This window comes from Zonotrichia leucophrys, chromosome 8, assembly GCF_028769735.1.
Source record: "Zonotrichia leucophrys gambelii isolate GWCS_2022_RI chromosome 8, RI_Zleu_2.0, whole genome shotgun sequence".
NCBI classification, from domain to species: domain Eukaryota; kingdom Metazoa; phylum Chordata; class Aves; order Passeriformes; family Passerellidae; genus Zonotrichia; species Zonotrichia leucophrys.
Genome location: NC_088178.1, coordinates 11,458,903 through 11,476,923, shown reverse-complemented (window position 1 = coordinate 11,476,923; position 18,021 = coordinate 11,458,903). Strand labels below are relative to the sequence as shown.

The 18,021-nt window shown below is 40.1% G+C and overlaps 1 protein-coding gene across 4 annotated transcripts in view; it reads right to left on the bottom strand.

The window, feature by feature from the left end:
* COL11A1 (collagen type XI alpha 1 chain) overlaps positions 1-16,400 on the bottom strand; it is a 124,505-nt gene extending 108,105 nt beyond the window's left edge. For all 4 annotated transcript variants that reach the window (XM_064720061.1, XM_064720065.1, XM_064720064.1 and 1 more), the window contains exons 1-2: positions 16,024-16,400; positions 2,173-2,340 (exon numbers count right to left, since the gene is read on the bottom strand). In XM_064720061.1, coding sequence (XP_064576131.1) covers positions 2,173-2,340; positions 16,024-16,138 — 283 coding nt within the window. In that variant the 5' untranslated portion in view covers positions 16,139-16,400. The remainder of the gene's footprint in view (positions 1-2,172; positions 2,341-16,023) is intronic.
* Positions 16,401-18,021: the final 1,621 nt, after the last annotated feature.

Sequence of the window (18,021 nt, the reverse complement as noted above, 5' to 3'; positions counted from 1 at the left end):
TACAAACTGCAGGGTTTTCTAATTCTCAAAAATGAGTACATAAAAAAATTATATTAGGAACATTTTCTGTGTCTTTTTTATTTTTTTTTCTTTCTGATCTCAGTTTAATTCCTGAAAACTAAACCTTAATGGTTCTTAAAAACATAACTTGAAAATCATACAATCATAAAATGGTTTGTGTTGAAAGCGACCTTAAACTCATCTTGTGTCACCTCCTGCCATGGGGGAATGCCACACACTAGACCAGGTTGTTCAGGGCCCCCCCCAAGCTGGCCTTGAACACTTTCAGGGTTGGAGCATCCACAACTTCTGTGGGCAAACTGTTCCAGTGCTGGACCACTCTCTGAATAAAGAATTTCTTCTTAACATCCAATACTACTCTATCCTCTTATGCTTTAAAGCTGTTTCCCGTTGTCCTATTTACCTGCCCATGGAAATAGTCCCTACCCCTGTTTTCTATAAGCCCCTTTAAGTACTGAAAGACTTAAGAGTATTTAAAGGTTACTGAAAGACCCCCACTCCCCATAAAGGGGTACACTCAGAGCCTTATCTCCTTCAGGCTGAACAAGCTCAACTCTCTCAGCCTGTCTTTGTAGGAGAGGTGCTTTAAATCTATTGTGAAATCCTGGAATAACACAGAGTATGAAAGAACCATGGTAGTTTCACATTCACTGTTTTTTTTTTTTTATCCATCTTCTGTTTAGCAATCTTCTAATTTAAAAATGTGGACTACAATTTCACTCAACATAACAAGCACCTGTACAATAGATAAGAATACTCTCTGGTACTAGTCAGCGAAATCAGGCTGGGAAGTTGGTAAATAAAATAAATTTAATTTTTTAAAAGATGGAGAAATAATGGATATAGTAGATCCTGATGAGTTACAGGAGTTAGATGAAAGCAAGGATAGGACAGATTAAAATGTGTACTGTTTAGCTGAAATTATATCTAACAGCTTGATCTTATCTTGGATATCTTTAGTCTTTCCACTGCTACACAGCACTAAGAAAAAGAGACACAATCACTCAGATTTCTTTAAGAATAATCTGAACAATGAAGATTTCTTGTGGTGGGGAGAGAGAATGCCTGTGTCACAAGATTGAAAAGGAATAAATTACCATAAACACCTCCAAAAAATTGTTTTGTTTTTTTTACTCCTGTAAAGGATAGCAGAAATTTTTCCATTCAACTTATTTGAGAGGATATATTAAAACCCAAGGAAGTGTATGAAAAATAATAGAAATATTATATCTGTAGTGAATTTTGCTTTGATCTTCTTCCATCAACAATAAGTGATGAGTTAAGGGAACTTGTAAGTCACTCTTGAACTGGGTATAGCTGTTTCTCATGTTGCTCTGGGAGCACATTATTACTATAAAATAAAGCATGCTTGACCCTTTTCTGGACCTGAGTGTGTCTATATGATTGCTACTCCAAAGGACAAAAAAAAGAAAGTATTTTTCTTTGCCACTTCTAATCTCTATGTATTCTGTATGACTCGTTCTAACTCTACATGATGTGTCAAAACAAAAAATTTAAAATCTTCAAGGATTTTGGGTTTAATATTCTTACTATCATTTTCCTCAACAGTTTGAGGCAAGTGACAAGTGATAGCGAAATCATGGAATAAAAATCTCTCTGTAACACCCAAAAAATATTTCCCAAAATTTGACTATTTCATTTCAAAGAAATTTGAGAGAAGATGTAATCACAGCTATCCACAAGTAGCCTTGTTTAGTTCCCCAAATATCCAGATATTCTAAGGTAATTCTTACCAGATGCTGCTTCTGGGAATGATTTTGCAATGGCCAACCACAACTCATTTCTCCCACTGCAGCATTACTCCAGGAAGCACTACTGAAACAGGCAGAGACTTGCCGAAGCCACCAAATAAGGTTTCCATCAGATAGCAGCATGAAAGAACAGGTAATATGACTTACAAGTCAATTCCAGCAGTGACAGAATTTGATGAAGAGCTTTATAACTGAAGCCAATAGAACCTGAATTATTTGGTGGATGGAGTCCACCCTGCCATTCATATGCAGGGCCAACTGTGGGGGTAAGAGAAGTGTTTTGTGCTCCTGGTGTTGGACTACATGCTATGCCTTAGAGAACATAAAAACATATGCAGCAAGGTAATGTACAAAAGTAACAGCTTTCTGCCAATCTTACCTGGGTACAGCTGCTTTGTTGGGGCACTCAGCTGTGCAGCTTTTGAAACCCTGTAAGCAACATCTGATCCTTTTGAATTCCTTCTGTTTGTGCAAAATCCTGCTGTTCTTGTTACTCCTTCTGGAGAATTGTGAAATTCTAATGCTTTTAGCACATCAACGGGTTCAGCTGACAAAGTATAAAAAAAAAAAAAGAAAAACAACAAGAAGAATTATTTGTCTTGAATCTCTATGGCACCTAGCTTCCAAAAAAGCTTTTAATTTCTTTGCAAAAGCATATGTCTAATCAGAGCAGTAGCTGCATCCTACTTTGACTTATTGCGCATTACTCCTACACCATAATATTATTTAATAGGATTATTAATTTTAAATATGTAAGAGTTCATCCCATCCAATGTGCTTTTTATTATCAGATTTTCAAACTGCTTGACTACACACTGAAAATCACCAATTCCAAATGCTGAGGATCTTGCTGGTTGAAACTTCCAATACATGCTTTTAATGAGTGACTTCTGAGAAGTGGAACTGATCTTCAAAGTTTGCACAAAACCTTCAGAAGCATTCAGCTGCTAATAATCTGCTACCACAAAATCATCTGTTGTTAAGATTAAAATATATTCTGATTACACATAACTGCTTTCTCAGATACAAAGGAATAAGAAAGCAGCTAAACTAATTTCATATGCAAGTTAGAGAAAGAAAAATGTACCTGCTGTGCCTGCAAGGACTAAATGGGCAGAATTGCAGTCTTTCATTATTTCCAAGTTAAAATGTAAATTTATACTTTAGAGACCAAGTACAATAAGATTGCATCTGTGCTCAGTGTCTAACAATCTAAAATTGAAATCCAGAGCTGTTATTACACTGATATTGATGCAAGTTAAAACAAAGGAAAAAGCCTGCATACATATGTAAAGCCAACAAAAAGCCTTAATATACTATATATAAGTTCTCCATGGCAAAAGAACAAAGTACTGAATAGACAAGCACTTCAAGAGAGGCAGTAAGAGAAAACAGTTAGTATAGTGCATGTCTTTTATCCTAGGAAAAATTAAGGTGCTCATTCTCATACTCTCTACAAACCATGGCTTTTTTAATGTGGCTTTTTTTGAGTGGAAACAAAATTTCAGTAGACTTTTTAGTCACTTGGACTATTCCACAGTTTTTATCTTGGCAAACTCATAACCACTTAATTTGGGAAGACAAAGTTCTAAATGACTTTCAGTGTTAAAGCTGAGAAATGAGCTTGGTAAATCTGACTTCACATCTCTGAACTACATAGTGGCATTAACTATAGCTGATTTATTGTCTGTTATTCATTTTACGTGTCAACAAAAAATCAACTTAAGGTTCAAAATTCACTGCCTGTGAATATTCAACTATTTAAACAAGTATTTCCACAGATGTGAACAAAGCTAACTAGTTCATCCTATTCATCTCCTGACAGTGCCAAATACAAAAACCTCAACTCTGTAGTTAAACCAATCTTTGTTTTCTCAGTCAGCCTAGAATGCACATAACTTCTTCTTTCTTAAAATATACTTGCAAGAAAATGACGTACCTATATTAATTTGAACCAGTAATGTAGAATCAGTCACCAGAAATATTAGTACAAATTTCAATTCACTGTGTAAGTCAACCACTGCTACATTCCTTTATCCTTTGCTCTTTTCTGTAATTTGTACCAGATTCTTCATTATTTTTTAGAATAATGGTTTTTCTTTGCCTGGCTGCCTGGGAGACTATTCACCCATAAAAAAGATTATTCATTACTCCCTGCTAGTTCTGCTGCTAAACTTCCAGACAAGAAACAGAATAATAATAGGACAATCTTCAAACCACAAATTCCAAATAATAAGAAAAAACATTCTGCTAATAGTCTACAGTTGACTATTTATTTATTTCCACAAACTGTGATTCAAAAAACATAAAATAGCGGGACTAGTCAGTTTAAATAATTACTAGAAATGTTATGTGGTCCACAAACTAAGATCTCAGCTTGTATTTATATGGGGCAACATTAATAGAACCCATATACTGACAAGTCAGAATCTTTCATGAGACCTTACTTATGGTACATAAAACAGCTTGCCTATATGATTTTACTTTTCCCCAATAGTTTTCTCAAAAAGTAAAGAAAAATGCAGATTAATGACCTATAATCTTACGCTTCTGTATCCTTCCAATTTGGTGTGACTAATTCAGATGGCAAGGAAATAAATAAGAATCATGCAAACAGCTCTGTTCACCAGTTCTTGGGATGGAGTTAATTCTACTATGAAACTTGCACATCAGCTTTGAAAACCCAACTCTGTTTGCCAGGGCAAATTTGACAAAAAACAAGATCCAGGCCCAGAAAGCAGGTCCCTTACATAGATGTTTACGGCCATGTTGCACTGCTGCTTGAAGGCCACCTCTTGTAGAGGTGTAAACAAGACAGATGATGCCAGAAGACCACCCTGTGAAAAGAAGCCTGTGTTCATCAGGGTAGCCTGCAGTCTGCAATCAAAATGCAAATTTCTACTCTGCTACTTTTGTAGAGGATTGCTCTTCTCACTAATGACTATATTGCAAAGCTCAGTGGCTTTTGTCCTTGGTTCAGGAGAGTTCAGAGAGACATGTGCAGCTCCCACTGCCACTGAAAGACTGCACAGCTGTGGCCAGAGCAGAAGTGCTTAAAAATACCAGGATTTCTGGAATGGCAAAGGTGAATTCTTAAAAAATACCTTTTTAAAAATCAGAACCTAAGCGTTCCAGTATTTTTCGAGATACCAAACAATTAAATCATTTAACTCCATCATAAGTTCCTGTATTTTCCAATAAGGTAAAACACACCAAAAAAAATTAGCGCTCTCACATCTCAAGACACAAAATGACTTGCAACTTTAAAACTGTAGAGTCAAATCCTGTCTTCATTACTGTGGCATGACTGAAGTAGATCCATTCACTCAGTGAGCTTTCCATATTTACAGTGGTATGGATCAGAACATTTGATCCAAAGCATTTCATATTAAATGTAACTCTGAAGCCATATTTACTCTTCCTTTCCCTTTAGCTTTCTTACATTAGGAAACTTATAAAAAAAAATCTCTTTTTACTTATGAAAAGAAATATCTCTGCTGGAAATTAAAAGGATAGACTGAAGCTTAGTAGTTGTAAATTGGAGAGTACTGAACATCAAATATATGAGGGGAGCTTCATGTGTTTTCTGTTTACTTGAAGAGGAAGAAAATGCATGTCAAAATTTACTTCCAGTTTTGGTTAGCATTTCCAAGCCTACATTTCATTGACAGACAATGATATATTTGTTTTATAGGCCATGAAAATTCTTTCTATTCTATTAATTCATAACCCTATATTGTAATGCCATTAGAGATTTGGAAAGTCTGTAGAAATCTAGATTACATTATTATCATATAATCACAGTTGAAAATATCATAGCTTTCATTCACTCCACAATATCTAAACTGAAACGGACTCTGTGATGTATCATTACTAATAATACTGATACAACACATATGGATCAAATTCTGCTGCCTTTATATTGCATTACATCTAACGATTACTACCATTGCTCAGTGTGGTATCATCTGGAGTTAAGCACCATCTGTTGAAAACAGCAGATTCATTTCTGACATGCCCTAACGTCACAAATATAAGTAACATCATTATTCAAGTTCAGAGGACTTGCTTCCTTCACTTAGACTTCCTGACATTTGAGCTGGAATCTATATCACAACATGGCTCTGCCTTTCTCTTGGTAGAAACTGTCCATGGAGGATGGAGCAAGCACCATAACAATACAAGTTAGGACAGCAGAGAAAGGAGGAGCTGAAAAATTGTAAAGAAGGGCAGAAATGGAAGTCTTTTGGACATACAGCATGTGCTCATGACTTATTCACTGTGGGACATCAAACCTCCTCCTCTTACGATGACCCCAGTTTTCAGTAAAAATGCTTAGCAATTCCAGATCTCCCTATGGGAACACTTGTAGATGATCACACATCATTAACCTTAGGTAAAAGAATAGACATTACAAGAAAGGGACAAGTAACATATGCAAGAAAATTTGCATTGGAATGTTCATGTCTGGTTCATTACATTTGGATTAAATGAAATGTAGACAGTAACTAAATGAATGGTACTTAATCATATCTTTTTAGTTTATAAAATATGTATCCTGTCTGTATCATTGTGAAATCATTGTGAACCTAGGACCTTAGTAAAAGGCAATAAAATCCCTTATTTTTCCTTCAGCCACCACCATTGAATTTCTGTATTGTGACAAAATCTGTCTGGCCCTGCAAAGGTAAACTGCACAGAACCCAAAAAACGATGGATCAACAGTGCATCTAATGGCAGCAATATCATCTTTGGAATTATACCAGTTGCAATCATTTTGAATAAAAGAGTAAAATATACACATATTATTGTTCTAGCTACAATAACTTTTAAAGGTTAAAGATAATTATTTTAGTGATTTTTCAATCTTGAAAATGTTTTGATCTACAACATGCTTTTTGCAAAGTTTTACTACGATCAATTTAGTGAGTGACATTACTGTCAGTGTGAGGTTTGTAAATGTTAGGCCATTAACCCACACTGAAAATAGAGCCAGGTTTCTAACCTAGGTACAGCTGTATTAAGAAGCAGTTTGTGTGCCAATTCCATGAGTGACTGCAATTCCACACTGGTGTAGATGTCACGTGGTATTTCATGTCTTACATCTGAAGAGGTCAAACATTTAGAGTGACCCTGTCTCAGTTTTATGCAGTGGTCCTCAGTAGACTTTGAACACATACAGAATGAAAATCTATTATTCACTGAATAGAGAACTTTTGAATGAGTTTTGTTATTCCTTAAAAGATGACCATGGTAGTCAGAATGGGCCTATCTAAAGGTCCAACACCTTAAATTTTCCTCTATTTAACATGGAACATGCTGCAAACCACTCACAAGCTGCAGTGGGAATGGAGCCCTGAACCTTTGCAGATAGGGAGTACCAAGGTTGACATATTTTCTCTTGCTATAAACTACACAGCAAAGCACTTTTGAACTACAGATGGAGGTGCTGGTGCCTAAGGACCAGACAGTTCAGTTATTGAAGATAGGGTAAAATCATATTGCAGATAGGAAACCATCATCTGCGTTCTCAGAGGGAAGGACTTCACCACCACGCCTCAAAGTGGAACCTTCCAAGACTGGCAGGAAAGTGACTGTGGTGGCAATGTCTGGCTACAAAATTCATTCCCATCAGAAATTGTTCTGGGGATGACTCATTTAGACTAAAATATGTTTATTTCTTTCCAATTACCTAATAAAGCAAAGAAGTTGAAATCCTATTGTATTTAGATTTTGGTCTGTTAACTCTTGGTTGTTAGTCTCTTAATTTTACGAGAAAGCACAGGCACAATGAGCCTTCCCTACTTAAAAGCTGTGCTTACTTACATAATTTACTAGATGCTTTCAGATTGCCTACTGGGGCACATTGAATGCAAACAATAGCAAAACCCAAAAGGGAAAAAAAAGAGGCAGTATTCTTTACTATACAGATATACCTTAGCAAACTGAGGGTGCAACTCTGTGTTTGTTATATTGTAAATACTTACAGTAACTTTGCCTTTCCTTCTTTTTGATACAATAAAAAGTACTTTTAAACAGTATTATATGTTTTTCTGATATACTAACGGATAACTTCTTGAGTTCCCATAATTATTCAGTAATTATTTTTTTTCATTGGCGTGAAAGTTAAAATTTACCAGTGCTCACTCCAAAAAGAGCCTTTAAGAGTTACAATCAAAAACTCCTAATAAGGGAGATACAACCCTGGAGTAGAAAAGAGCTTAAATTTCCCCATTACAAAGAATTATGTGAGAAATTTAGGAAGACTAATGTTTCTAAGTTACTATTATTTTACTTCATATTTTTCCATGGAAATAGGCTTCATTCTGCCAGTAATCTTTTCCAATGGAACCACTGCAAAAACTAAAACGTAAAGAGCCTTGAAATGTTAATCTTCAGCTCTAAATTGAGTGTTTTCTCAAAGTTTAGTCCAGTTTTATGTCACTGTAACAGATCATTTAAAATCTACAAGCTGTGATGGACTGGTAGGCTAAAATGTGTGTACTTGGTGAGTACTAATGAAGGGACTCCTTATATTTGTGGGCAAGATTTTCAAAAGAGGCCAACTCTAGTTGGATTTCTAGGTATATATTTAAGGACCTAAGTAGAAGGCACTGACTGCAGCAGAGGTTTTTGAAACCATGCTACCTATTAAAGACATAATAACTTCTTGTTCTTTAGTTTACTTACTTTTCTTAAAACTCTGAATCTTTATAACTCTAAGACCTCATTCTAAGGAAATTCCATGTATTCTATAGGTGAGTAAAGATAAACACTTCTATGATGGAAGTTTCTAATTGACACTCATTAAATGGTCCAAGAGCTAATGAATGCCAGAGGTCTTCACCTCTTTTTTAACAGCAGCATTACAATCTGACTTTTAGGATAAAGAACAAGACCCATCAATTACCAGAAAACTATACCATTTCTAATGTGGTAAGAATATTTCTGTTCTTATTTTTACTCTTAGACACTTTTACGTATTGCGGGCAGTTATTATGCTGGATATCCTTTAAAAACAGAAATACATATGATTATCTAAACTTATTATTTTAATGTGTTTTTCATCTGTTAGGTATTCATACAGAACATCCAAAAGCAGGAATTGAAAAGCATGTTAAGCCAAACAGCTTCACTGAGCTATTGCCATCGCACTGCAGGGTCTAGTCTCTGTATCCCAAGCAAGCATTCCCTGCAGTTCAGCCATAGGTGTCTAAGCACCAGAAAATGATCAGGCACTCTTCTGTCCTCACCATTTCCTACAGGCCAGCTCTGGGCAGAGCTGCCCTTCTCACAGGCTTCTGGACTTGGCAGTCTGAGAAGTGCCAGCCTCCCACCTCTGCTGAGAGCCCAGCCCTGTAACAGAACTGCTCTGGGAACCAGCATCAAAGCATTGGTTCCGCAGTGTCCTTTGGGAAGGTTCCAACACTTTTCATAGATGGACCTTATACAGCTGGATAAAACCAACTCTCTGTTTTATGGGCTGCAAAAGTGACTAACAGAGTATCTTCAAGGTACAAAAAGGAACCAACTGAGTTGCGTAATTACATAGTGCTCCTGAAAATTAAGTGGGTTTTTTTTCCTAGGAATCTGAATGTAAATCTACGAGATTAACTGAATATATGTTGAATATATGTACTTCTAGGTACATACTTCAAGGTTGTTTTACCTGTTAAGAATTTTCCTAGATTAATTTCCTAGATGAATTATGTAATTGGAATCTTGACTGGTGACATTTTTAGAAATAGGTGTTATTGCAGTGCTTTCATATTTAGTGCTTACAAGAACTAACTAGAGATTATCCAGATGCATACAGGAATGCTTTAAATAGCCTAGGACTGACTATTTCACCCACAAAGGCTTCTGTGAAACTGCTCAGAAATGGCTACTTCCGTTTCCACGCCAGTTATTTGGAATTTTTTCATTGACTTCCTATGCTGAAAAGTCTATTAAATACATTTTAGTATTTCAAAGGCTATGCAGACAGTCTAGGCAACTACAGGAGGCAATTTTGATACTCACCAACTAGGAACTACATCTCACTTTAAAGGCAAACCTACATCACGCGTACAGTACAAACCAAAACCCAAAAAACCACAACCCCCCACCACTTACATCCCATACTGAAACCAGTGGAAAACTTGTTTAGGTACAACTTCACATTCAGATCTTTAGCAAAATTAGCTTGTAGGCTGATTTATTTACTGGACATATTCAGAAAAAAAAAATTAAGTTTTCAATACATTGCATAATTCTGAAGTGGAACCTAGATTTTGAGGCTTTTTATCATAATGTAAGTCACTACAAAATATGACTTTTGTGTTGTTCAGAACTTTCTTGAGACTGGATAGATTGTGCTTTTATGAGTTCAGCAGCATTGACTGCCATCAAGCACTAATAACCTGATGGTGATTTCATAAAAGGCTTCACTTGCTACCCCCAGAAGATTTGGCTTGTCCATAATCTGTGCAGACCTGTATTGACCCATTATTTTATAATACTTTAACATCTGTCCCATGCCTCTATGGAATTTTTCTTATTTTGCACAAATCTTTTAGGACTGCATTCCAAGTGTCCAAGTGTATTGAGGCCTCTGCTGAATATTCAAAAATTCCTTTTTGCACAGACTGCAGACACAGTAGTTTCAGCTGTGAACATCAGCAAAACAAGTATTGCATTCTTGAGTATCCTGTTTCTATTGCCATATAAAAAAGAGAGACAGTCTAAAAATGGTCCATGCTACAGGAAGAGACAAGGTGTTCCCTCAGCAATTAAACATGAAAGAAACTGAGTCCATTTAAAAGTTCTGTCATCAAGGTATTTATTGAGAAATAATTCAAATAAGTGTTCAAAAATTATCTTCCAATTAATGGGAGTTTTCAAATATGGAATATTTGAACATTTTTCAGCTTTAAGCATACAATACAGCCAAGGACAAGACTTAGAAATTATGCCATTTAACATAATTCTATTTAATTTGATAAAGAAACAACTTGTACAACTAAAGTCTTTCACCATATTTTCCCTGATATCAAAGGTATCATCCCTCTTGTGAGAGCAATTGGAAGGAAATCAGATTCAATTCTGTATCCTACCAATATTATCAGGAATTCCTCTTAAGCAGACACCAAGGTTGTGAAGTCTTGAACTATCTATAAGCTGTGAATGTTTGATGATCTATCAGATTACTGTGATAATTTGAGTAAGATAAGGTAACAGGTAAGGGACAGAGTAGGTAGCACTTAGTCTACTTTAAAAGTGTGATCATAATTTTATTTACTATTAAGTTAATTTCTGTCAGAGAAAGCTTAGCTGCCAGTGACATTATTTATAGCAGAATCATGATCTAAGCTGTATTTTTATTCATCTTTTATAATACATCTTTCAATTTGGTTTGCAGCAAACACTCTGGTTCTATAATATGAGCTCTGCCAAATACCTTCTATTTCACACACTGTGTACATTAACACTTGGACTTGCAGTGAAGTTCCAGACCTGAAATTCACAAAGGTTTTTACAGTCCCTTATGTGTGCTAATGTGCTAAAAAGAATTGAAGTTCTCCCAGATTCTACTACTATTGTAATAACCGGGTCAACAATTAATCCTTACATTTACAGCCTGTAAACTTGGTATTTAATACCAAGTAGAACAGTTATAAGCCCTTGCAACAGGCATGTGTGTTAACCTAATTCCTTTTAAGCCACTGTTCTCTATGGTGCCCATCCAGAGGGCAAATCTCTATCACTGCATGAGACTTCACATTCTTAGAACATTAAAGATTTCTTCCAAGCTCTGCTTAATTTATTCTCCCCTATTATCAACAAATACTCAGAACAATGATAAATTAACCAATGCTAGGAAGATTTGTTCTGAAAAGAAGCAGAACACTCTACAGAGAAAAGAAAAGCAACTTCTTAATCTTGCTGGCAGATGGAAACCCTACTGTTCACCACTGTTCAAAACAAATCCGGGAAAGACATAATTGCTCCAGTGTGTTTTAGGTATAACCTCAGCAGTTATGTCATGGCTCCTTTAGTAAGCTGCAACTCTGTCACAATTAAGGGTTCTCTTTGGGGGAGATCAAGAAACTTTGGGCATGATAGTTGTAAAAATAAGTATGCCAACTTTTTTCCTACATTTTATATCTGCAGCAGACACCAATTTTACTAACAAGTGAGAGCTTTGAGGGTGGGGTGTTTTTAATGGGTTTATTTTAGTAATCAGAAGAAAAGTTAGCACCAGGAAAGTTTTTATATCAAAGACTTTTTTTTCCTATTGTCATTTCAATTATAGGTACTAGAGAAGAGATTCTTTCAAGCCAAACTCACAGAGTATATGTGCACCTAGATACAGTTAAAGTTGCTAAGATATACATACACTAAACTGAAGTTGAAAAACTTCTTTCCTGCAGAGGTAGGAAAGACAGTTTCCTGCAGCCTGAATCCTTTCTTGGATCCATGTGAGGTCTCCTAAATTCAATGCAAAGACACACATTCTAGAGAATTAACAACACATACCAGTCATTTTTTTCTATGGCTGATGTCTGCAGCTGAAGTTGAAATAATTATTTTACCTTAGAAACAATTAAAGAATCAAGACTACATAGCAAAAGAGACATGCAGGGGTCTCTTGCAACTGTTCTGGGAAGATTGGACCATTTCACCTGCTGATCCTTGGGATTCCGACAAACTTCAGCTAGGACCACTAGCTGCACCTAGTGAAATCACCCTTTGATTTATTCATTTTTGCTAACTTGGGGAATGGCAATCTGAAAAACGCACACAAATTATCACACAAGACAATCTTTTTAAATCTTAAAAGTTGTTTGATCAGTTAAAAATCAAAAGAACTTTACCTCACAAATAGTTCTGAGAAGAAATTAATATTTTTCTAGTTTAAAGCACTATTTTGTACAGGTTTGGACTAGCTGGATACATTCAAGAGTTTTCATTCAACAAACAGATCCATATCTTCCTTAATAAGCAAATACAAATAAGTAGCAGTGTTAAGAGTGCATCCACTGAGAAAACTCTCCTTTTGCCATCACTAATTGGCCCAGTTTTGCATTCCTTCTGCACCTAGAACTCCCACTACTTTCCAAGCCTGCGTGTGGGAAGCACAAGGAACCTTTATATTTCCTAAGATGACAGCAAGAAGTATCTATTTATCTTAGAAACAAATCTGCTCATCGCTTACACAGAAGGTCCATAGTTTTCTATATATAGGTTCACAGCCTCATTTTCAGTAAGGCTTCTTAAACCTTTTTTTTTTCCACACAGATTAAGAGCTAAATTTCCATTTGCTTGGAAAAGCTTATAAATAATAAAAAGGCTGATTTTTCATTTCTTGCCCATGAAATTTAAATCAGCATCACAATAGTGCATTGATGTCAAGCCCTAACAAAAATTTATAGTGTTGAAGCCATGCCACTTTGACTAAATGAGTTTATTCATTCCAAACACATTACCAACAGCTTTAGTATTAAAGGTGAGGAAGGGGAAAGGAAATCAAAGGATGTCTTTAAAAACACTGAATTTTGTTTACTTTAGCCAAGTCATAAAGCAAAAACATTTTCTGAAAAGAGCTACTTAAGAGCTGGTGGGCACTGAGCTGACCAAGTATGAGTCACTGCTTTCCCCATGCAGTTGATTCTCACTTCTGTAACTTTTTCTGTGTAAAGAAGAAATAACTCAAGAGCCCAAACACTTCTTTGCACACCATTTCTTACAAGTATGAAAGACACCTCATACTTCTCTATGGTTTTGGGGTTTTTTTTTGTTAAATAAAGAAACTTCAAAAAAAAGTCAAGAATTTTAGGAATCTGTTGAGGTTTGTCTACAAGGAATGGCTTCTGTTGTGTTTAAAAAGTCACTGCTACATGATTAACACTTCATATGAATACACCATGTAATTTTCTTTTCACAGAGATGGTTTATGAAAAGAACATTGAAGAACAGAAGATTTAAAAGAGTTTGACAGAGCAACTCATATTTTGCCCAGCATTCATATTTTATCCAGCATTTTCATTTAGTCATACTGTTTACCTGCCATTTATGCTATTTTATTTAATTCCTTGATCTTTTCCCTCTCCAATTTTCAAATAGGAATCATTATGTCATATGTTAACTTTTAAGTACTTTAAATAAGATTATAATGTGTAACAGATGATTCAGAAATAAGTCCCTTGTACACTGTTAGAGAAATTAGGTCAAATTCTAGTCCCTCTGTAGTCAATGGAAAAACTCTGAGTGACTTCAATAACAGATCAAGCCCTGAACACACAGCTCCTGTAGTTCCTAAGCAAATAGCACACTGTATCTCAGAAAAGGTCAAGAACTAAGTTCTTTTCTGAACGTTTCTACAAAGAATAAGAAGCCTGTAGTTCTATATTTCTGAAATGTCCTTTATGCAGAAGACTAGAAGACTATCAATATAGCCTTTTAGTTTTGAATAAAGGTACCACAACCAAATTAGTCTGCCTAATGTTGCTGAATACAGTCCAGTAAGTGTCAGTTCTGCTGATTTCAGTGTAAATTCTGTTGATTTTTCCTGTGCTGTTTGGGTTTAGATTTTCTTTTAACTGGTCATTTCCATCCAACCCATTATGTAAACATAGTCTACATAAACCCTACTTCATTAGTCAGTTCTACTGTGGAAAGGGGCATAAGAAATCGATCATGCCTTTGAGGACGGTATTCTTCTTGAAGAAATTTAGTTTCCACACGGTAACGAGTAGCCGAATCCTTGAAGCACTGCAAGGTTAATTCACCCTAGTGTAACTCCAGCGAGTCCGAGGAATTGCAAGAGGGATGAAATCTGACCCCTCCAGTCCCTGTCAGAAACGGGGCCAGCAGGGGGCAGGAGCCCTGATTGATCTGACACCGTCAAAGTTGTGCCCAGGTATAAAGGCTTGAATGGAAACTGATCACCTTTTCCTGCTCCCTCTAGGACGCCTGTTGATTCTGGATTCAGCTCGAGAAATTCCTCATTAAAATAATAAATACATGAAAAATTAAACCTTTCATTTCGGAGAGTTAAGCCCCTTCATTGATGTCAGACCCACAGAAAAATAAAAACTTCAGTCCCAGCCAGACTGGCCTCCAGATGCGCCTGCGGGCTCCGGTGGGAGGGAGGAAGGAAAGGAGGAAGAGGCAGCGTTTTCACTCCCGGTAGGAGAGGAGAACTCTCCAGCCAGCGGAGACTCCGCACTGCAGCTCGGCGAGCTGCGAGCACAGCCCAGAGAACGCAGCTGGGCTGGCTGGAGCGGGGAGCCCGGGGAGAGCGGCGCGGACGGAGGAGTGCGCACAAGGCGAGGGGCGGTGCGGGGGAGGGGGCGGCGATTCCTTTCTGCTGAGGCTGCTCCTGGCTCGTGTTCCCCCTGCAATCCCCCGCGGGCCGCACCCTGCCCACCAGGTCCACGGACACCTAAGGGACCATCGATAGCCCAGGCAGGCTGCAGAGCTGGGAGGGGGCTGGGGACGGTGCCCCAGGGCTGGCACCGCCCGCGGGGAGCCCAGCGATCCCCAGCTGAGCCCCCCCGGCATCTCTGGGCTCGGCACCGCTCGCACCACCTGCGGGGCGCCGCTGCCCCGGGAGCTGCCCTCCGCAGCGGCTGGCAAAGGGCCCTGCGAGTGTATTTTCTCCTCTGCTTGCGCCCTAGAAAACTTTTTGACCACTAAAACCCGTTGCAAAAGAAAAAATAAAAGCGAGGAAAACGAAGAAAGAGAGCAGAGAGCCTCCACCCCCAACTTTCCCTTTCCTTGCCCCTCAAAGGAGAAGGCGGTCAATTTCTGAGGAGAAATTGACTTGTCGGTCAATTTCAGTCACAATCTGGTGAACTTCAGCAGCTCAACAAAGTTGGACGCACACTCCACAAAACAAGAGTCCAGTGCTGAAAGATGATAAGTCTCTCTGTGCAACAAGTATTTCTTTCATTTTCTCACCCTGTCGGTACATCTCCTTTACCTCATTAAAAACACATCCAAAGTTTAAGGCTGACCGAGAGCCGTCCCTCCGCGGCACCTGGGAGAGACGTCCCAGCCCGCGCTGCCGGGGGCTCCCCGCGGGTCTCCGCGCCCGGAGCCGGCTGCAAGGGCACTCTCGCCTCCCCAGCAGCGGGAGCCCCTCTGACAGGTTTCCTCTGGAACGCGGCCTCAGCCGTGCCCGGGGTCCTTTCCCCGAGGAGGGGAGAGAGGCGGCTGGACTCCCGGCTCCCCTTTGCTTTCTTACCTCCTCTGACCTCTGCAGCCCGAAGAAGGAAAGCGAAGGTGATGAGCACGGTTACAGCCGAGTCCCAGGGCCACCTTCTCGTTTTCCACCTTGTGAACCATCTCTGCATCTCCATGCTGGGCACCCACAAGTGTGAATTAAACGCGGGCGCCTTCAGTTTATACCTGCTCCGTCCTTTCCACTATATTCCCAGAGATGACTTCTCCTATAGAGCCATACGTGCTAAACGGAGAGAAGGTTTTCTCTCTCGCCCCTCTCCCTCTCTGCCTGGCCTTGCACAGGCCCCTCCGACCCGTCCTCCCCGGTGCCCTGCCTTCAGACTGAGGGGAGATGAGGGGCTTTAATCAAAATGCAAAGAGCTCCGCATCCCCCTAAAGGCTTCATCCCGTCAGAGGGCTGGGCGAGCGGCTCCCAGGGCCACCCCTGGAGCCCGACTGACACGCCAGCCGCCGGGCGGAGGCCAATCGCGGGGCTCCCCCGGCCGCCCACAGCACCGCCCTCCGCCTCGGCGGCGGCACACCGGCCGCTCCGCGGGCACCGCCGGCCCCCGCGGCGGCGGAGAGCGGCCCTCCCGAAGGCGCTCGGGGAACGCAGAAGGCGCGGCGGGAGCGAGCCGGGCCGGGGCTGGGGCGTCACCTCACTGGGTCACCGCCGCCCCCCGCCCGCTCCCGCTCCGCGCGGGCCCCCTCGCCCCGAGCATGCGCATCGGCGGCCGCGGCGCCCCGCGGAGCGAGGGCGGGGGCGCGGAGCGGGGACGGGCAGGGGGGCGACACTGGGGACAAGCGGGGGAGGGGGACGCCGGCAGGGGAGGGAGCGAGGCAGGACGAGATTGAGGAGAGGAATGTGCGGGAGAGGAGCCGAGGCGCTGAGGTGAAGCGTTTGCGGGGTGGCCCTTGGGACCCCCCGAAACCGGCGGCTGGCCTTGGTGCGGCGGCACGTTCGGACCCGTTCCCCCCACGCCCCAACCAGGCGCAGCTTGTTCGCACACACCCCTGGGGGGACCGCGGGGGCTTCGCTCTAAGGCGGCTGTAAGAATGGAGGGAGCGGGGTGGTGAAGGAAAAGCCCGCCACCGAGCATTGCCATTCCCCGCCTCAGCACATCCTGCAGCCCGGGGAGCCAGGTGTCCCCTCCTGGCCGGGAACCTCTCGCTCGCACTCCTGTCCTGGCCCACCTGTGCAACAGTCGGTAACACGCACCGGCCCGTAGGCTGAGACCTCTGGCAGAGCTTACTTGTGCAACAGGTCCAGCTGAAACCTTCGGCTGGGATCAGTCTGCCCCGGCTTCTCTGGAAAACGAGAGAAAACCATGGTCACGTTTTGGTGGAAATATATATAATTTTTTTTTAAAAAACCTACCTTCATTGAGATCTTTAATGCCTTACAACAATTGCTAAATACATAGTTTCCTATAAAATACATGTTTCTGTGTCAAATTATACTTCAGAAATTTATTGTCCTTTCATAAAAATATCTTACATTTTCCTGATCTCCATTAATATACCTATCTCTTTCTGTCCTTGGTTTCCTGAAACTGTTGAGATCATTGTCATTCAATTTGCATTGAAGGGGACCGAGGTGCATAGCACTGTTACGTCTGAGCTCTTAAGTGCTGTGCTTTGGGTGCCATTCAGTGAAGACCTACTCAAGGTTATTCTGGCACATCAGGTAATCATCCACAGTACAGCTATGGAGCACCAAAATGCCAAATGTACCGACCTTTCTGTACCACAGCTTACACATAGAATCATCAAAGTTGGAAAAGGCCTCTAAGATCATCAGCCATTTAACCCAACAGCACCATATGCACCATTGAACCATCTCTCCAGTCATCGTGAGACTACCCCCAGCTGCCTATGGAATATTTCATCCAGTCTTACAATTGTCTCTCTCACATCTTAACTGCGTACAAGTTTCCCAAAAGTCAGTACTATTATTGTTTCTCTGCTGGTCAGTGTAGTTCTCAGTCACTAGATGCTTTGTAGAACAGACCAGATTAAC